Source organism: Corvus kubaryi, unplaced genomic scaffold (genome assembly GCF_017639235.1).
Source record: "Corvus kubaryi isolate FWS band 111438036 unplaced genomic scaffold, C.kubaryi_AGA036_p1.0 37193, whole genome shotgun sequence".
NCBI lineage: Eukaryota > Metazoa > Chordata > Aves > Passeriformes > Corvidae > Corvus > Corvus kubaryi.
This window is the reverse complement of record NW_024581055.1, coordinates 27,382-48,790: the sequence shown is the minus strand read 5'-3', so window position 1 is coordinate 48,790 and position 21,409 is coordinate 27,382. Positions and strand designations below refer to the sequence as shown.

General features: G+C 43.0%; 1 protein-coding gene across 12 annotated transcripts in view; it reads left to right on the top strand.

Annotated features, from left to right (window-relative positions):
- SMARCD3 (SWI/SNF related, matrix associated, actin dependent regulator of chromatin, subfamily d, member 3) overlaps nucleotides 1–21,409 on the top strand; it is an 80,794-nt gene that overhangs the window by 33,860 nt on the left and 25,525 nt on the right. For 8 of the 12 annotated variants that reach the window (XM_042022251.1, XM_042022254.1, XM_042022253.1 and 5 more), the window contains 3 exons: nucleotides 3,355–3,572; nucleotides 6,803–6,845; nucleotides 16,903–17,025. In XM_042022251.1, coding sequence (XP_041878185.1) covers nucleotides 3,364–3,572; nucleotides 6,803–6,845; nucleotides 16,903–17,025 — 375 coding nt within the window. In that variant the 5' untranslated portion in view covers nucleotides 3,355–3,363. The other 4 variants (XM_042022256.1, XM_042022245.1, XM_042022249.1 and 1 more) reach the window with 3 other exon arrangements.

The following is a 21,409-nucleotide window of genomic DNA, read 5'->3' as shown; positions in this document are numbered from 1 at the left end:
AGACCTAGTCCATAGGCAGATGCACCTTCAAGATCTCTTTCAAAAGCCATAATGGGATTGGAATACTCTTTAGTATGAAGACTTTTTTTTTTAATGTCACTATTGTGAAAAATTCGATGTATTTTCCATCACTGTCTTGTCTCGCACATGCGTTTGAGAGCAAAACCAGCTTTTAGATGAGGTGAGGTACTGCTTGTGTATTCTTCTTTTATAAAAGTTCACATAGATGAAGTATTTCTGAATCTTGGGAGTCTGGTGGGCTTGCAGCAGGAAGGCAGTTGCACAGTTGCATAGTGAGTAATATTTTATCTATGAGTGATATCAGAGATAGAAACATGAGAACAGAGGCGAAGGAATGAGGTGGTCAGGGAATGAGATTGAATGTGCTTTTGCTGGAGCTGCCTCTCGTTTCTCATGTTTGTCCTTTCTCTATGTTTCTCTATTTTAGTGCTTAACAAAGGAAGCTGAAGGAAGTTTAAAGATGTAAGGCCGAGTAGCTTTAGCTTGCTGACCTTGTTCTTCAAGCCCTGGGGTGTCCTTTAGAGGAGCACCAAAAAGGGCCTTCAGTTTTATCCATGTGGCCAGTCAGTCTCCGTGAGATGGCTGTGCTCAGGATCCGGGCTCTTCTGAGTGACTGTCAGATGTCCCCGGCTGACTGACAGGCAGCAGCTGGCCCAGTGGTCTGCCTTTTGCTGGAAGGAGGCCACAATGCATGGCTTGACAGATGACAAATCTTAAATGCAGGCTCGAGAGAGAAGCATTTTCTGGGCCATTTCTTTCTGCTGACTCTGCCTGGGTCAGAGGGTGGGAGCACATACATGGGAACAGAGAGCACTGTTCCCTTCCAGCTGTTCTTGGGGCTCTAGGTTCATGGCAGAAGTCATTTGGAGCTTTGCACAAAGCTGCAGTTTGGTCTGTCTGCTGCCTGCTGCTCTCTCCACGGCCATACCTGCCATTGCTTTCTTACATCGGCACTTGCTGAATTCACCTGCGTGGATTCCTGCGCTGGTCACTCTCGTACCTCCTGCCTTGCCTCTCTGTCCATACCAGTTATATTGGTTCTTTGCTGGTCATCCATTCCTCTCCTTTATCCAGTTTCCTTTATAGATACAAGTGTGAGAAATATCTAAGACTTGTGATGATCAGGGAGGGCACTGAGCTGGGGCTTTGGGAGCTACAGTGGATTTGTGTGGTTAATTTGGAGATGCCGGTCCAAATATATTTAGAATTATGATTTATTATAATGCATAATTACATATTTAGAAATCATAGAAATTATGAGATAAAGATGAAGTAAACTTTTAAAAAGAATTATATATGTTGACTGTGCACAAACTATTTTCTTCCCACCCCCAGTGAACTGGCTTGCGTACCCTCAGGGGTGTGTGCATCTCATTTTGGGGTCCAGTAGAGTATTTCTCCCAAGTACTTTCTCAGTCTGCAACTACTGAGCCAAGTATGTCTTCGATGTTGTTAGCACCCCTTTGGAAGAGGGTTCCACAGGCTGATACCCACAGTGGGACAAACTCACCCCTTCAGTGGTCTGTGAGCCTGACCCCTCTGCTGATGGCCAGGGTTCACTACTCTAGCAGGGGCAGTGAACAGTCAATACCCAACTGCCCTCCCCAGGCGATGCCTGATTTTGCAGAGCTCTGGCAGATGCCCCTTTAGATCACCTTGGATCACCTCTTTCCAGATGAAAAGTCACAATATATTTACTTTTACTTCCATGGATGCAGTTCCATATGTTAAGAATTTCTGTGCCATTCGTTGTCCTTGTTTCAGCTCTGCTCTGCCATGACTGAGCTGCAGGAGCCAGAGCTGCGCACAGACCCTCACTTGTGGACACATCGTGGCCAGTGGCACACTGATATCCTATGTTCCCTCCACTCTTACTTCTTTTCTTTAATGACATTCTTGACCTCTAGTAACCAGTGAACCGATTTTTTTTCTGGAAGTGTCTGTTTAAACAAGACCTTGGTTCTGCTGGACAGCAATCAGCTTAGGGCCCATTGCATTGTCTGTGATTCTCGGATTGTTTTTTCCCTTTTGTAATTCACTTCAATATGTATTGAAGTACATTTGCATCTTCCTTTTAAGTGTTCATTCTGTCTCATAAAGTCCTTCTGCAGTTCTTGAAACTGGCCCTCGTCCTTGCAAGCGTGAATAATTTAACATTACCAACAAACTTTTTCACTCCCTTGCTTTTTTCCTGGCTTTTTTTGGTTCTTTTTTTTCCCCCCAGGTTGTTTTAAATATGCTGAAAATGAGAAGTCCCAGCAGAATTTTACATGTGCCTTCCTTTTATTTTCAGAACCAATTACTTTTGCCTCATTTCTATCCTTTAACCAATTGTTTATCCATAATGGATGCCACTGACTCTTGGTTTCCTTAAAATACTTTGTAGAGGGACTTGACTTTCAAAGGACTTTTGTTGTATGGTTATTCTTTTTCTCATCCTGGTTCAAATGCCTAGAGAATGTGTGTGTCTGTATTTTTGCATATATGTGGACATATACATATTGATAATTCTCAATATGAGCCTAAGCTTGTCTCTCTGTTTTGAATTGCATTTTGCAGGCAGTAATTATTTTACTGGTTGTTTTCCTTGATGACTATAAACTTTTAGAATTCAGAATTGGGTTTACTGTGTGTCTTGTGCAGCATTAAGCTTGACCCAGAGAGTCTCTCAAGAGCATGCAGAAGTCAACATAAATGCCAGGGCTTTAGAATGCCTACAGGGCTGCTGACAAACTCCCACATCCATTTCATTCTTTTTTTTAGTTTAAAGGCTTGATCGGAGACATGACCTTTTTCTTAAAGGATTCATGCTGCATTATGAACCGACACTGCTCTCTGGTGTAGGTGAAGTAGAAGGCTCTTAATGCAAAGTGTTTATCCTGATGTTTTGCCTGTGCTGGTTTCTGTCTCCCAGCTGATCAGAGCTGCCTGCTCGGCAGTGCAGCGTTTGCAGTGGGAGTGTGCTCGCAGCTCTGAGCAGCATGTGAGCTGCACCAGTTTGGACTATGTGTCGCTGCCATGGGGTGTTCTTTTCAGGCTGAAGGTAGAGCTTCCAGCTGTAACCCGGTCTGGATATGCCACTGACCACTGAGTGTTTTCCCAAACCTAGTATTTTGCCTCCCTGTTTCCTGTCTCCTTTATCCCTGAATGCCTCATGACATCCAAGACACACCAGTCACAGAGCTTACGTGCTTTATGTTGCTGCTTAGTGCTTATCAGGATGGTCAGAACGGGGAATCTGTTGAGGCCAGTGTCGCATGATGTACAAATGTCTTGGCAGCTGCAGAAACAGGAACCAAACTGGCTTTTCTTTCTGCTTTGCTTTTCCTCCAGCGCCCTGGGATGCCATCAGGAGCTCGAATGCCCCATCAGGGGGGTCCCATGGGTCCTCCAGGCCCCCCATACGTCGGAAGCCCCTCCGTACGACCTGGGATGCCCCAGACTGTGATGGAAACAACAAGAAAACGCACTGCACCACAGCAGGTCCAACAGCAGCAGGTGCAGCAGCAGGTGCAGCAGCAGCAGCAAGCCACTCAGAACCGAGCTAGGAGGTGAGTGTTCTGGAAGGAAAACACAGGAGGACAATTTGAGGAAGCAGAGATGATACCTGTTTAGCAGTGGGTAAGACCTCTAAGATCAAATGGGACAGAATAGAACATGTATGTATTGTCAGTTTTTAAGCAGGAAAAACATTGGCAAATTTTACTCTTTTTTTTTTGTTTGTGAATGGTTTTGAACAAACCGACCTTTAATAATGTCTGGTTTTGCAGTTACTCTGCTTTTACTTCACAGGTTTGTCAGGCCATAAATCTGTTGAGTATGTTTAGCCTTTAGAGTTAATGAACAGTTCTCTTCTAATATAGTAAGATTATTGTATTATTTGTTGCCTGTTCTGTATAGTTGCTCTCATTTCTGACTGGCTAACAAAATAGTTTGTAAATGGCACAAGTGGAAAAAACTTTTCACATTGTCATGTGAATACTTGTACTATGATCACTCAGAAGAGTGGTCATAAAACTTGCAGTTGTCCCAAGTGTTTTTGCATATAAAGTAAACAAATATGCACTGGAAGTAATTCCATAAAATTAGAGGGATTTCTATGAGGAACTTTCTTTTTTAGATATGCCCACCTTGTACATTGCTGAATGCATTCTCTCTTAAATAAGTTAGCTAATTTCTTTTTGCAACATATTAGACCTCATCAATCTTGAGTGTTGAGTGTGATCCGCACACACATAGCAGATCTGCATGGGCTACCTTTTGCAAAATCATTATAGATGTATATACAGCTTCAGACAGTGTTCTGGTGGTGTCATGGAATCCAGTTGTTGGTAAAACATGACTCTCTAAGCTCAGTTCTTCAGGAGCCCTGCTCTGACCAGGTTATATACCTTGGATCAGCAAGTCAGACTTGGGAATGCTTGTATCTGGGATGCATCTGGAAAGGACACTGAACTTGAGAGTATTAATACACAACAATTGAAAAAGGTTGAACACAGAAGGAATGTGTGTGAGTGCAGCACGTGAGCACAAGCAGTGCATGTGCATCTTGGAGGCCTTGCCTGGCACCAACCAAAATGCACATTCTATAGCACCTCCCGGGAGATTCTGCAGGAAACTGCACAAAATAATGCCCAACCTTCAGGTACTAGGGTGGATATAACCTGAAAAATTGCCCCTGCTGGATAATTAAGGTAAACTTTAGTCGCTAACTAGTTTCCAGGGAGCATTAAAGGACAGTATTTTCTAAAAGTTGATGGCCTAACTCACAGAAGAAAGTTCCCCATCCCTTTTCTTAACTTCAGTGTTTCTGATTTGGGACCCAGCAGTGATCTCAACTGCCTTGAGCCCAGTTCACAGCAGTGCTTCCTGGGTACACAGAGAGCTTCTCTGTTTCTTCTGCCATGCCTTCCCTTCAGATAATGTGTTGAACGTTTTCCCTTTTTTCGTTTCCACCTCCCTGTCATTTCTCATTCTGTTTTTTCAGGCACACTTTTCTGTCACCTTGGGTCCAGTTCTGGGGTTAAGTGCGTTCCATGTTTTCTAGCGCAGGCCAAGAAGGTTGCACTTGTCCTTTCTTGGCAGGTTTGGTGGAGACAAAAATCTCATTTCTGTAATAGGCTATTGAAGAACTGGTTGAGACCCAAATTGTTTGGGGATGTTGCTTTGTTTGTTTCTTGCTTTTTATTTGCAAGCCTGTGGGGTTGTTGCCGGTATGTGCATATCCCACTCCCTTTGGGAGGCTGGCGCTTGCTCAGCCTTTACTTCCAGATTCTGTGAAGTGTTTCAGTGCAGATTTGATTTGTAAGCTGTGGAAGGTATTGGAGTTTCATATCACGTAACATTCCATTCCCATTATTCCTACACTTTTTAAAAGGAACATTGTTCACCTATTAAGTTGGGTGTAACTGAATGTACCTCCAGGCACAAAGAGTGTCTCAGCCTTGACTTATGTGGGGATGGGAAAGAGTCTAAGAATCTGATATTTCAATCCTGGCTTATTATTAACAAACATAGGAAGAGGGTATGCCACACCAATGAGCATGGAAACAGCTTTTATGTGGACACTGCTGGTGACAGACTTGCAGTATGAAGACAGTAAGGAGGAGGGTGTCCTTGTGACATGGCAGAATAGCAGCAGGTGGTTTACTTTCCCCCATTTGTCTGTCACAGATGGAGTGATTCATCTCCTGCTTAAGATAAAGGCCTCACAAATTAAAGAGATGAAGAATAGGACCTGAATTCCATCTTGGCCCTGTTAGAGAAAGCTGGGTGACAGGTTTGGTGGACACAAACAGTTCTTAGAATCTGAAGAATTCAAAAGACAGTGTATTTGACAGTCTTCCTGACAGTACAGTTTCTCAGGCACATGCACATTTGTGTTTATGTCCACGAGTAAAAGTGTGTTTTTAAAAGCATAGCTATAGAAATGTGCCTATGTATGGGTATGGACACAGTATGTGTACACTCTGCAGGCACACATACATCTTCCCATGTGTGTGTTCATAAAAATGAAGAAAGGTGGAAATGTAAGGCCTTTTACCTTTGTCCATCACTCATGCAATTTTAGTTTTGTTTTGTTGTTTTGGTTTTGTTGGTTGTGGGAGTGTTTTTATTTTTGGTTTTTATTTTGCCTGTTGCCTTTATAAGATTAAAAGGTCTCAGAGGTAATCAAATTTTTGCCAGCAGAAGACCGCTCATGCAAATATGTTACAATAAAACAAGTGTGTATGTATATATATAAGGAATGAAGGGTGTACATATGTGTGTGTTTTCATACATCATATGAAATACACACATATATGTGTGTGTTCTTCAGCACTTAATTTTGGGCATGATTGAATAAATGCGTGTTGCCTGTTTGAGCGAGTTCACATGCCATTTGAGTGCTCAGCCACTCAGATGTGCACACACATAGGTGTGTCTGTGCATGCCACACGTGAGACTGTCCTCCTGCACGCTTGTCTGTACCTGGAAGCAGCGTGTGCACATGCACTTGCATACATTGCCACCCTGCACCACAGAAGATGCTGTGATCAAAGAACTTACAGACTTCTTTCCAGGATGCATAACAGACAGCCCTGATTTGTTCTTACCTAACTGCCTCCCCAGCCTGCTGAGAGAAGGGGTACGAGGTCCTGGGCATGGGTGAGACCCTTTTGCTGATGCATGCACAGCTGTGCACCAGCATGTGGAGATGTCAGGATAATTTAGCAGGTGGCCTCGTTACTCCTAGATCTGTCACCATGGTAACGTGTTTTTTTCTTTAAAAAATGTACAGTGCCAAGAGGAGGAAGATGGCTGACAAAATTCTCCCTCAGAGGGTGAGTCGCTTTCATTTCCTATTCCCTTCACAATCAGTTCAGCATCTTAGTGTAATTAGAGGAATTTTAGAAAATTCTTTCACTTTTTGTTTAAAAATCTAATTAAAAAGTAAGTAGACAGTGGGTGAAAGTCTGGAGAGCCAGGCTGGGGCTGGGCTGGGGGCTGGGAGCGTGGAGCAGCCCGGCCTGTGCGGCCTCGTGCCTGGGTTAGCCGAGCCAGCACTGCCGCTTGCTGGAGGGACCGTGGTGCTGGGCTGTCAAGCGACAGCTCGGCACTGGGGCCCTCGGGTCTCCAGAATGCTTTTGATCCATTTTTGAGGCTGGCCAAAACCTGGTCCAGAGTGTGGCTGTACCTGAGGGGGTGGGCTCAGACTCAGGTCTCTGGCCCAGTAGAGCTTCCAGGTTGTGATTTTTGTGGTTGTATCACCGTAGGACTGAAGTGAACCCATGTAAACAACAGAGTCCAAGGGGTCTGTATTGTCTGGAGAGTTACTAATTCTCTTATCCCTGGGGATATGTCTAGCTTTTGGCATCTGCCCATGTTTGATCCTCAATGCTTCCATCATCTACTTCCTTTCTAAACATTGGGATTTCTCTCTGTTCTCCTCTCTCATTACTCCCAGACTTTTCCTTTCCTTTACCCTCTTCAGTACAGTCCCCAAGAACCTGCTTGGTCTCAAAAGGCTTCAAAACACACACCCTTGTCACATCTTAGTCTCAGTTGCTTTGACTGGTGCTTTTTCTAGGCTCAGAATCCCTTGGACAGGTGTGTCCTTTTCCTCCATATCCTTTTCAAGTTTTCAAGCTCCATTGCTAGTGTGAGCCCAAATTTGCTGGCAGGCTCCAAAGTCTGTTCTGTGACATTTCACAGGTGCCTACTACCAGCCATCCAAAGAGGTGAGCCCACTTTGGTACTCCTGATGTCATACTATCCCTTCTTCTCTTGTCATTCCTGCCACCTTCTGAAAGCAGAGCCTCTCATATGTAAGCCATTAGATCTCATGTTGCTTGAAAGACTAAGCTACCATTAAACCCAGACCTTTGAACTACTTGCAGCCTCCTGGTTGTTGTGTTGAAGCCTCATTCTTGCTCTACTGGTGGTCTGTACGTTTTTATAATGAAGGCTAAGTTTCTTGTACTGTCAGTTTTGTCTGTCCCACACAAACTGCTTTCACAGACAATGATACGTCCCATATAGCGAGGCTGTTGCTGCAAATGTACGTTCATTTCGAGGTGCTTTTAGGTTGGTTTGGTTGTTTTTGTTATGTTGGTTGTGGGAGTGTTTTTGTTTTGGATTTTTATTTTGCCTGTTGCCTTTATAAAATTAAAAGTCTCAGAGGTAATCAAACTTTTTTGCCAGCAGAAGACCGCTGACTCTGTTTACCAAGTCCATGATAATTCTTTAATAGGTAGAGACTTCTATAGGTGTGTCAAAAATCTCTACAGATGCTTTCAGAACCATGCTGTCATCAAATATTCTTACTTTTCAGTATCTTTGTTGCTGACAGCCAACAGCTTTAACTGGAGTAATAAAGCAATTGCTAGAGGTCTTTTCTGCAGTGGGGTTTTTATCAGTGCAGCTGCACTGCTGGTGTCTATGATGTGACCTCTGTCTGGGTTAAGATACTCTGTCAGGCTGCAGTAGTGTGTCAGAAATCCCGTACACCATCTGTGAGATGAAGAAATGCTGTGCACATCATTGTCCTGTCAAGTGGAGGGTTTGCACTGGTGGCTGTGGAATGCATGTGAAACACAGGGTAAAACTTCCAGCTTTCTGGAACTACCTCTGGAGTGTTTTCCAGTCAGTCAGCATCTGTTACCCACAGACTTTTTGCAGACTCCTGCTTATGTTTTCTGAGAACTTTGAAGGGGAGAGAGGAGGCTATTAAATACATTTTACTCTTGAAAATGATCTTATGTAGCAGTGGGTTCTCAGTATTCCTCACTAGGGTAATGACTCAGGCAGTTGGCACTGATAACCTCTTGTTGGATTTCCAGGCTCTCTGGTTAAGCCTGTGCCATAGTCCTGGAGCATAGTGCTGTTGGGTAGGATCACTGAGCCACTCCAGGCAAACTGTTGCACATAGGAAGATTGGATTAGGGAACTGCATAGGACATCCTGGCACTTCCAGTCTGGTTCCCTCTGTTGTGGAAGCCATGACACAACTGCCACCTCAAGACTAGTTACTTGAGACATACTTTTGATCTGGCAGCTTGGGTTTTTTTGTTTTGCTAGGCTCAGCAAGGGAAATGCTTTTAGCTTCCCAAGTAAGAGAGGCTCCCCTCTTGAAATCCTCTTAGTCACTTGTTTTATCTATTCCAGGTTAAATTAACCTCTTTCAAACCTTCTTAAATCTACCTCTCAATAAACCAGAACTATACGTAGTAGGAGAGATTACCAGTATCACCAGTGCTTGAATGCCACTCCTGCATTTTTTATCTTTACTGGAAAGAGCACTGCAAATTGGTATGGCTGTGCTGTTTTTTATTCATGGCCTTTCCACACTGATACAGCCTCTGGTCATTCTGTGATTGGCTAATACAAGTATTTCTGCTTTCTGTCATATGCAACTGATGAATTCCCATATTAGAGCAGGATTTAGACTCTGAGGCATGATCCTGTGCTTTGTAATGCTATATTTCATCCCATCTCCATTATACAGTTCTGAGCTTCCTCACATTTTCTGTACTATCCTCTGCCTTGCAATGACAGTGACACCCAAATTTGTCATTACTAAGTTTTCTTAGCATACTTCTCCTTTTTGTACAAGAACTATTAATGAATGGTCCATGAGGTACTTCCTGCTTAATACTTATTTGCTATGCCAGGTCTTGTTCCAATCCCCATTTTTCAGTCTTAAGGAGTGGTTCCCTTTATGACTGTATGTCAAATGCTTTACTTAAATGCAAGTTGCTTGTATTGACTGCATTTCTTTTGTCTAAAATGCAGTTTTAATGAACACAAGGACTTGGTTAAGCTCAGTTGACATACTGAGTAACATAGCAAGGCTTAATATTTTTTATAGTGTATTTAACATTAACTCCAGTTCTGTCCAGCAGGTTCTTTCCTGCCCCATTTTCCTCACTTCTGGATCTTTCCCTTGTTCACACCTGGTTGTCACCAAAACCCTCATTCAGTTTTGGAGAACTGCAGAGGCATCTTCATTCATAGCCAGGGACCTAAATCTCTGGAGCTGATGTTGCCTTTGTGACCCAAGTTTAGCAGTTGTACCTCGATTTTGACCTCAGACCACAAACTGTTTGTAGGGACACATGACTGCACCTCGGATTGCACTTCTTTCTCCAGGCCTTGCCTCCTCATTACTTCTGGTCAGTCTTATTTTCTCTTAGTGTTGAGTCATTACATTTTTTCCCAGGAACTGTGAGTGTGATCCACCATTCTGTTTCTTTGGCTTCCTTGCCTACCCATTCTGATGCAAGAGTCTCAGCTGAAAACCATTCTGGCTCCATAGCCGTGCCTGTTTCTGCTTTTCCTTGTTTAACTTGCTGAGTGGATTGCAACTTTGAAACAGCAAACTGCCCCTCCTTTGGTGGCATACTTGTCTCTTAGTATTGGCTGCTGTTCTTCTCACTCAGCCCCAAATTCCTGAGGACTTTTTGTCTAGCTGTGCTGACAGGTTTTTGTATACCTGTCCTCTCCTTTTCAGCCTCTCTACTTCATTTTCTTTTACGCAAATATTTAGTCAATTTTTGCTGCTGCTCTTCACTGACCACCATGTGGAATTCTCTGCACAGATCCCATGCCATAATAGCTGTCCTGCTCTGGTTTGGTCACTGCATGGCTGTTGTCCACCTCTTTCTCCATCTGAGTCAACCAGAGGTGAGGAACACCTGGATCTGCCATTCACTTGTAAGAAAGATGATTTTAAGGGGTGTGATAATCAGTGGTAGCCTTGGATATAGCAACCGTGAAATAAAGAAATTCAAGCTCTTGCAGGGAATAAGGAAGGAGAGTAGTCAAGTACAAACCTTGGACTTTAGACAAGCAGGGTTTGGCTTATTCAGGGAACTAGTAGGTGTGATTCCTTGAGAAGCCAGTCTGAAGGCTCAGGGAAACTGGGAGGTCTTTAAGGACCTTTAAGAGCAGCCTGTTTTAAAGGCAGGAAAACGAGCAAATTTATGAGGAGCCCAGAATAGGGAACTCACAGAGGTGGTCCCAACATCAAAAGGCAATGTACAAGAAGTGAAGCAGGGACAGGCTACAGAGGAGGAGTTTAGAAATGTTGCCTGGGCATACAGGGAATGGTATCGGCAAAGTCAAAGCTCAGCTGTACTTGAGATCTTCAAGGGACATCAAGGACAAGAAAAGCTTCTGCTATTGCACTAGTAATAAAGGCTGACCAAGGAAAATGTGTGCCCCATGGCGAGTGGACTGGGTGATCCAGTGATGACAGAGACAGTAAGTCTGAAGCACTCAAAGCCTTCTTTGTTCAGTCTGCACTAACAATGCCTCCCATGCCCAGTGATCAGTGAACGCATCCAAGAGTAACAGCCGACAGTGGACAGGGATTGGGCCAGGGATTAGTTGAGGAAAGTTGACCCATACAACTCCATGATACCCAACAGGCTGCATCTGACACACCAACAGTGTCCTTTCAAGGCCACTCTGTCATCCATAATAGTCTTGTATCCAGGTTGGGACATTTTGGTCTAAATGGGCTGACAGCCATCTGCTTAGGTGATGAGGCTGAGAAGGTGGCTAATGGTTGCACTTGGCCATGAAGACACTGACATCAGAGTACAGCAGGGATGTGTCCTGGCAGCTGTTCAGTCCAGCATCTTTGCCACTGGAAGAGGCAGTGCAATGCTTGCTTATAAATGTACAGATGACACCAATCACTGGGTGGGGAAACCAGTCGATATGCGTGTGGACAGGCTGGAGGAATGAACCAACAAGAACTTTATGAATTGCAACTAAGTCAAATGTTCTTCCTTGGGAGAGAGGAGGACTGCCTGGCTGGGAAGCAGCACTGCTGGAAAGGCCCTGGAGGCGCTGTTGGATGGTGAGCTGAGCGTGAGCAGGAGGTATGCCTTGTCAGCAAAAATGACTAACAGCGTCCACAGCTCTGTGGCCAGGAGCACAGCCAAGAGATTGAGGGACTTGATTACCCTTCTTTGCTCAGTACTTGTTAGCTCACTGCTAGAGCACTGTGTCCAGTTTTGGGATCCTGAATTCAAGAAAAACATTGGCAACTGGACTGAGGTCAGTGCATGATTGTCAGGTTGATTGAATGACTGGATCAGCACATGAGGAAAGACTGAGGCAACTGGCCTTGTTCATCCTGAAGGAAGGCTCTGAGGGGACCTAGCAACAGCAATGGCTTGCCAGCTCTTAAGAGAGGAGGACCAAGAATATGGATTGCTTTTGCCATTTTACTGGACTATAATACTGGCCCTGTGGTAGTCAGTCAGAAATCCTCCTCAAACCACTCTCTCTCAGGGGTCGCGGGGTGGCACAGTTACGATTTATAAGGAGTGTCAGCCCTTAGCAGTCTTTCTTTGACCACCATAGAAGCCTCAGTGGTAGAGACACTTTTGTCAATAAGCTATGGTCTAAAGTTTCTTCTTGGGGAAACTGTCCGGTAGCTGCCAAGTCAGACTTCAGTCACTGCCACTTAAAATTTAAAAGTTCTGGTTCTCAACAATACCTGTGAAATGTGTGGGTTGTGTGCATCTGCCATAGGTAGTAAAAAAACCAGCTCAGGATCAAATTGAGCTTGTCAAACATGGGGGGAGTAAGGGGTCTTGGATTTTGTTACCTCTCTCAAAGAAGGGAATTCTAGGGTAGCCTAATTCTGAAGAAGCTGCCAAATCTCCATTTATTAGTGATTTTTTTTTTAAAATCAAGATGGCTGAAACTGCTCTGTTGTCCTCCAGTGAAGAATGCAACTCCAATTGTTCCTGCCAGAAATAGGTCCAATTTTATTTATTGGGTTTTTTCTGGGACCTTGGAGGTGCACAATAGTAGGACCTCTGAAAGTTGTGCAGGCCAGCTGTTGTACAAAAGAGGTTCAAATTACATCAGCTTGCTCAGGACCTTGTCCAGATGGGTACTGAATATGTCCAGCCAAGGATGGGCACCCCAGAGTATTTTTTGGCAGCCTGTTCCAATGTTTTAATACCATCATGTGTTTTGTTTGTTTTGTCAGAGGTTTTTTTACAAACCAATTCCTTATAGGGAGTGAATTGGCCGTGCTGCAGTGAATTTCTGTTGCCTCTCACCCTAATCTCAGGCACCTCCAAGGGGAGGCTGGCCCTGTCTGTGCTTCAGCAGTCCATATGGCAGTCGAACTCACCCAGGCGATCCCCTTTTCCCTTTTCTCCTCCAGGCTGGAGAAGCTCTTGCAACTTCTCTCGGCAGGTCTGTGCTCCAGCCCCCACCATCCTACTGAGCCTCTGCGGGCCTTGCTCCAGAGTGTCACATCTTTGTGGTCCTGTGCCCACCAGTCCAGATCCAGTTTCACCAGCATGGCATAGCAAGGAAGAGCCTCTTTCCCAGGCTTGATGGCAACACCTGCGCTAATATGGCCCCTTTTGCAGCTGACCTTTGCTATGGCTGCCTTACCTCACAGACTCCTTCTGCACTTGTTGTCTGTCCAGCAGGGCCCCCAAGTCCTCTCCTGCCAACCTGTTTTCTACCCCGCCGATGCCCACCTGTGCCCCTGCACGGCATCATTCTGTCCCAGGAGCAGAACTTCTCCCATGCTGGGCTCTACCATGCTGAAGCGCCGTCCTGTTTCTGCGGCCTATCAGGGTCCCTCTGAACAGCCCTGCTGCCCTGACTGACTTGGGCTCAGGACCCTGGGAGGCCTGAGGACAGGCCTTAACCAGGAGCAGTGGAGCCAAAGACAACATGGAGCTTTCTCTGTGGCTTTTGACAAGAGCAGCAGAACCAGACCCAGACCTGGGTTTTCCTTAGCATTCCTTCTGCTGCTGATCTTCTTGCAGAAGGCTTCCTCCTTGCTTTCCCCAGCCTGCTGACTGCTGTCGTTGCCTTCCAAGCTGTCATACTGTGACAGCCATAGAAGCTATCCAAGGATGTTGTTCGTATCCCAAAATTTGTAGTGTTGCAGCTGTTCCTTGGTTTCTGATTCTGTCTCACGATCCTTGCACGTCTGTTTACAGGCAGGTGTGGTGGGGCCCCCACACTCTGCTGCTCCTACAAGGAACTTGTGAGAGACTCCCATCAGGCCATTCCTTCCACACTGTCCTCACTGCCCCCACTTGCAAGTTGGCCATTTTTTTGTCACCATTGATAAAAAAACCTGTGGAAATCAAGGATAAAAATGCAGAATTTAGTAATAATTGCTTTTTACTAACTTTTAAAAGTTTGAAACATTTGAGTTTTCACAATAGAAAGAGAAACAACTCCAGCCTCTAGAAAGACAGTGTCTTACTAATGTTAATAGTAATCTCTTCCAGTTATCCAAGTAATTCTAAGATAAAGTGTTACTATATAAGCTTCAAAACCTTGGCTGACAAGATGCTGCTTCTGCTACTGCTCGGTGCTTTCTGGAGTTTCTTCTACTAGATAAAGGCCAGAACGGAGAATTTAAGTATTGAAATACTCTTTTCACATTTGTAGTTAGAACTTTTGTAGAAGAGTGTAGACTTGCATGGAGCTATGAACTTTTCAGTTAGGGCAAACCATGCAAGAAGAAGGAATTAGGCAGGCTGTGCAGATCAGTATCACATAAACACTATCATGCCTCCAAAAGATTATTCCATTAGTAGGGTGAGAAAGCAAAAGACTGTAAGAGCTGCCAAAACTGGCCTGAGTGAGCCTTTGATCTAGCCCAAAATCCTATCTTTGCTGGGACCATAACACATCCCTAGAGAAGAATACAAACACAGCCAGTACAATTCTTCTCTCAAATGCTCTCCCAACCTGTGGCCATTTGCAGTTCAAGGAATTAGATGCAGTTTTGTCTTTGGCTGATTTTAAAGTGTTTGTGCTTTTTAACATCTTATAATGTTTAACATCCAGTTTGGTTATAGGAATGGAATAGGAATTGCCCTTTCACTTTCATGTGGTAAAAGATGTAAAGGTGTGGAATAGAAAAATTTATTGAAGGTTTCTGCTGTTTCTACAAACTTACTAGAAATTTTGTTAGATCCTGGGTCTAGTACCCATTGAAAGGTTGTATCATCTGTGTTGTATAGGCTGTATCTTAAAGACTCTGTAGGCCTCTCCCTGCTTCACCATGTGCCTGGGGGGTTCACAAACTGACTCTGGTGGAACTTGGCATCAAAGGTCTGAAGCTACTTTTTTGGTCCAGAATTTTTAATTGACTGCAGCACACCATGATTGATTTCCAGGCAAGGAATTGAGGAATCTTTTTATCTGTGCAGAACAGGAAGAAACCTTTGGGGTGTTTCGTTGGGTCCAAAGATTTGCACTCACTGCCTCGCTGCCCTTACTCTGCAAGCTGTCTGTCAATTCCCTGATGTTTCCAGGGTAATGCTTGCTCTTCGTGCTCATGTTTCTTTTATTATTCTGCTGATACTAACACATTGAGAAAGCATATAAGCAGTTAAAAATATAATGGTTCAGCTAAAGCCGAACACAATTTTTTGCTCTGTGGTTTCTGCTTTTCCAAAGTATCAATCTTGCTGTAAGTAGAGCAGTTACTCTACCATCTCAAAACAAACAGAGTAGGTTGAAAGAGACATTTATTTGATAATCTTAATCAGTCTAAATACAGCAGGGAGAAATTGTTTGTCTTCAGGCTGGAAAAGAAAATTATTAAGAAAGGGATGAAAAAAACCTGTAAAACATGTGGGAAAGGTGCCTAGGGAATGCCTGCCCACCACTGCTCCAGCAGTGCAGGGAAATGACATCAAATGAAGCTCACTGGTGGCTGGTTCCAAATGAGCAAAAGGAGGTACTTCCTCCCACATTGCCTGGTGAGGTTCTGGAACGCTCTGCCTTGGGCTATTGTGGGTATTAAAAGGCAGCAACTTTCAAACCTTGTCAGAGTACTAGGAGAGCCAGCTCTTGGCATGACCTCGTGCAATAGTTCTCATGTCCTTGCAGATCACAGGGAACAAGTGTATGCCTGGTGTCTCTCACATGTATGTTTGTGTCTTACACCAGATATAAACTGTAATTTTAACTGTAACTAATTTTGATTCTAAAGCAAAACAGGAATACCAACTCACTTTTAATTCCTACGGAAATATTATAACAGTTAAGTATTTTAGTTACATAGGTGAAAGCTACAGTGAATATTGTAGAAATAGACAAGGTTGTCTGGTAGATCTGTTTTAATTACTTACAGTACCTTTTTTTATGGTTTGCCTGCATGAGGTATTCCAAATTAAGAACCAGTATTTTCATTTAAGGGTATACTTACCCATTTCTAAGCTCAGTTCTTTACGTCTTTGTTCCAACCTACTTCATATCCCCACCTCTGCTAACTTCCTTGTAAAACAGAAAATAAAAAGGGGGGTTGTCAATAGAACTCACGTAGTTAACTATGTATTAAAGTACCAATAAAAGTTGGCAGGATCATAAGTTGACACCTGATACCTGATCGTGTTGAAACTTTGACGTGAAGGTCAATTTCACCTCAGCCAGGAAGATACGCTGGCAAAGGCTGGCATCCTACGTGACAGTTTTTACTTACAATGGGTAACACTTGGTTTTGAAACATCAACATGAACACTCTTTTAGTCTAGAGAGATGCAGCACTCTTTAGTTTTGAACTGGACAAACTCACTGTACTTCGGATTGCTGAGAGTAGCGGTTCCCTGGCTGCCGTAGCTAAACCTCTCTTGAAGAAAACAGCCATGATTCAGGCCTTGTGGATTCAGACAGGATCTTCCAGAATCCATTAGCTTCCGTTCCGTGCTCTCGCTTTTCAGTCTATGCTTGTCCCATGCCACTGAGACCTGCCTCGCTGTCTGGGAACTGCTGTCAGAGGGAGAACTCTGGTCACATCTCTCCAGGGGCTGGGAGTGTGTCAGTATTGCTGTTCTGGAACATGGCAGATTCGCGCTTCCAGTGCTTGGACATTCCTTGCTTCCTTCTCAGATCCGGGAGCTGGTTCCTGAGTCCCAGGCCTACATGGATCTCTTGGCCTTTGAACGCAAACTAGACCAGACCATTATGCGGAAGCGCGTGGATATTCAGGAAGCACTGAAGAGGCCAATGAAGGTATGTTGTGAAAAATTTGTAGATTGTGTCAGGGGAGGAAAATAATTCTTGTAGTAAATGGTGGAAATACCTTTCCAGTAAAAGTCCCATTAACAGAAATGCTTTGGAACAGTTCAGACAAAGCTCCTAAGAGCAAACAGCTGGGAATCAGCGTGCATAGAAAAGTGGTAGAGAAAAGAGAAAATTCTGGCTATTACCTGCTCTAGCTTCTGAAAGTCTCTAATAAGGGGAATAATACCCTAGGGATAGATAAACACTGGTTTGGGAACTTTGTATTAAAATGATAAAAAATGAGAAAATAAGAGATTAGAGGAGTGTGCTGAAGGTATGTATTACATTTCCAATTCAAATTCGGTCAAAAGTGGAACTTCTGGAATAACAGAACATACAATGGCAAGAACTACTTACAGAAATGATTATTTGTGTGAGAAGAGAGTTGATGACGTTTTCTGCAGTTTCTTTCTATTAGATCAAGTCCAGCACTTCACTCTTCCTAATATCCCACTGAAATGGTCTTTTTCTAAGTTTTCTGAGTCTATTAATTTGAATCATGGAAGAGTTTAGATAGGAGGAAACTGAAGTTACCTAGTTCAATCTTCTGCTAAAAACAGGGTTGTCAAGGCCTTGTTGAGTTTTGAAAATCTGTAAGGATGGAGGTTTCACAGCCTCATCAGGCAGTCTGTTACAGTTTTTGTCCACTCTCGTTGTGAAGAATTTCTTTTCATGTCTCATTTAATTTCTTGTGACTGTATGGGGTAGCTCATATTCATTCATCTAGTAACTCCCATAGAATGAAGGGGTTTGTAGCTGTATGTCTGCTGTGAAGTAAAGCTGTCATTCTTGTCTGTACTACAGTGATGGGAGTCAGCCCAACAAAGATCAATATTCCATTGTGTTTGTCGCTGTACAGGTATCTGATAAAATGTGGAAGGCTTTTACCTCTTGATGTTTTTCCAGTTGATATATGTGAAGCAAAAAAAAACCTCCAACAACAACAGTAAAAAAAAAAAAACAAAAAAACACAAAAAACTATTACGTTCCATTAACATACCTAGATAGATAGGAAACTGTATTGTGGAGGGTCTAAATCACAAGTTCATTATTAAAAAGTGTTGTACATAGTAGATTGGACTCTCAGAAGAAATAATTTGTCTTACCTTCTTGATATGGGTAGAACACCATTCTTTTAAACTAGCTAGGAATCTGGCCATGTTTAAAAATGATTGAAGACTCTGACTGGAATTCATAAATCAGCAGGAAATTGTTTATTCTGTGGCAAACTCTTTAATGAGGGACTTAACAGGTACACAAGGTCCCAGCTGTAAGCTGTGCAATGGAGATATTCAGTGTCTGGGATAGGGAAGAGTGTAGGAGGCACAACACTCTACGGAAACTGTAGACAGAAAATTCTGTTTCCATCTAAGGCTCAGCAAACATATTTTAAGTATCAGTTACTCAGCATCTAGAGAATGATCAAACAGATGTTTTTCAAATTCATATATAGGTAGTCCTAGCAGACCTGTCAAAATAGAGCTAAATCTAGATAAACTTGGGTTTTTCTTAAAGTTAAGTATTTTCATTTTATTATAGTTGCAGAATTGGTAACAGCAATAGAAGTTATCTCTGCATTTCCATCTCTCATCGAAGCTCTTGTAATTTTGAAATATTTGCCTTAAAACAGTGATTCTCAAACTGGGACTGTAATCCTGGGAGAAATATGAATTTGTCTGAGGTATGTAAAATTATGTAGGGAATATGCAGGATTTCTCAGAATTATCAGCTGTAATTGCAGTTACGGTGTTAGTCACAGTGATTCAGCTGTAGAAGCAGTCGTAGGGAACCACAGATTTATGGTCTAGTGTTGCTCAGGCTGGGGGTTTTTTTCTGTCTGAAGACTAACCATTCTGGGGAAATTTTAGGGGGAAGTGGTTTAAGCATTTTTTTCCTGAGGATAGTGCACAGAATATGTTTGTCTTGTTGATCCTACTTGGATCTCCTGAGAACAGTTTTGCTGTTGAACCCGGTGACAGCTGTGGGATGGCTCAAGAAGTGAGGAGGCCTGGGGGTTGTGCAGCTGTTGAAGGGGGAAGTCGCCTTCCCCACCTGTCAGGTCCTTTGACCACTGTCAGCAGCCCCCTTCAGCTGCCAGCTTTTCCAGTTTAGATCCTGCCTTGGTAGTTTTCTGCTTGTTGGGCACTGCTGTGTTCTCTACCCTTCTTCAGCCAGTCCTGCATTCTTGGATTGCATCTGTCATGAGAGTCTCAGAATTCCTTTTCTGCAGAGCAGCATTAGCAAGAGTCCTTGTACTGACTTCATGGAAGACCCACGTGGTCAGAATTCCAGAAAGAACTTTTAGGAGGTAGTCAGGCAGACAGGGCTGTTTGATAGATACAGCAAGCTCCATGGCCTGAAAGAAACAGAAACCAAACACTCAACTCCAGACCAGTAGATGTCGTTAAAGAAGAATGAATTACTGAAAAATCTCTGCAGCTCTAAGTCCATGGTGAACGTTGGGAGTGGGATTTATTTGGCTAAGTATAGACATATCTATTTTATTCATTTATATGTGAGCTAGTTGCTCTCGGCTCCCTTCATAGTTGTGGGATTAAGTTGGTATAGGCAATGGTGTTCAGGGCACAATTCTTCTCATACAGAAGCGGATGTTTAAAAGAATATAGACAAATAATGCCCTAAAAAATGCCTATTTCTCTCCACTGTGTAAGCCTGAGATAGACAGCTGTGGGCATAACAATAATTTAAAACTGAAATGATTTTCATCCCAAAGCTTGAACCAGGGTCTCCTGACAGAAAGAGGGATGAGACCCATGTCACAAGCAAAGGCTCCTACTCCAGGTCCTGGCACCACAGACAGTACATTGGTCTCACCCAAACCAGAGACTGTCATCCAGGGACTGTCACTCTTTTGCAGTGAACTAGTGTGGGACATTCTGTTTGCCAGACGTGTAGAGTTGCAGTTTCCGAACTAAATTATCTGCTTCCAGGTTCTCCATTTTTAGGTTAAAAACAAGTAGTAGCATCAGAATACCATCATAGTGTCTCTCTCCCTAGTTTTGTGAATTGGGATCTTTTCCCCACTTTCAGATTTTAAGATGACTTAGGAATTGATAATGGGTTGTTGCCAGAAAGCAGTTTGGGTTTTTTTCTGAAACACTTGTCTTGTGGTGTAATTTTATGTGTTCTGCTTTTTTGCTTTATGAGATAAGGAAAATGTGAACACCTAATCTCCTTCTTTAATCAGTCAATGTTTTAAATTTGTCTTTCAAGTTCTTTAATGTTCTCTTTTCTCAGGTAAAAAATTCATTCCTCCCAATCACTGTAGAAAAATAATTTTTCGATGCGCCTGGCTTCTTCTTACTGCCTGTCACTATACAACTCCTCATTCTCTCCTGAGAAAGTACCGTATACAACTACCAAATAAGCTGCTGCAGCTGATTTTGTAGACTGTTGCCCATACTAATTTGCATTTTATTCCTCTGCAGCATTCGTTTCACCTTTTTTTGAGTTTTGTTGTTGTTGTTTAAGCTTTTATAGAACTGTCTACAAGTGTTTTTCATGCACTGCAATTTTGCACTCAGTAAATATTGTCTTGTTCCTTTTATTATTCATGATATTTCTATAGTCTGCTAAGTCACTGATTTTTCTGCTTTGGGTTGACCATTTTTACATTCTTGTCCATTTTTTTCAGGAGTTACCTAACTAATTTTGTTTCTTCTGCAAATTTTGACATATCTTGCTGCTGCTCTGAGTGAGATGCCTCTATATTCCAGCTCTGATATGGACACTCTCTATTTAACTTGGGACTTTTATAATGATGAGACAGTGATCACTGTCTTTTCTGTCTCCTGATTTTTAGTCTCCATGCTACCACTGTTCATTATGCTTCCTAAAAAGTTACTCTATATGCAAAGGCAAAACCACGGATTTTAATCTTTTCTGTGCTTTCTGCTTGAGGTTTTTATGCTATGTTGAGGTTCATAGAAATTCACCCTTAAGATATACTTAGAGAGCTCTTAACACAATACTGCTTATAAGATTGGCAGCCAGATTTTCTTGCGTCAATTGGGAATAGACTATCCGCTAATAACTTTGTTCATTTGTTTGAAATCCCAGACACAACTTCCCTGGAAGCATCCTGGAGGTTTTGTGTCCAGCCTGAGAGTTCATTGAAGGAAACTTCAGCAGTTGATGGAGATTTGTCTGGGGGATAGCACACAGATCATGGGATCATCAGATACTCGCTTCCTGATTTGACTTGTTAGGGATTCAATGCTAATGGAAACTGAAAAAAAACAAAGTAACACTGTAAACCAGGGGAAGCTTTCTGAAGGATTTGGCAGATTTCCAACATTTCACTCATGTATTT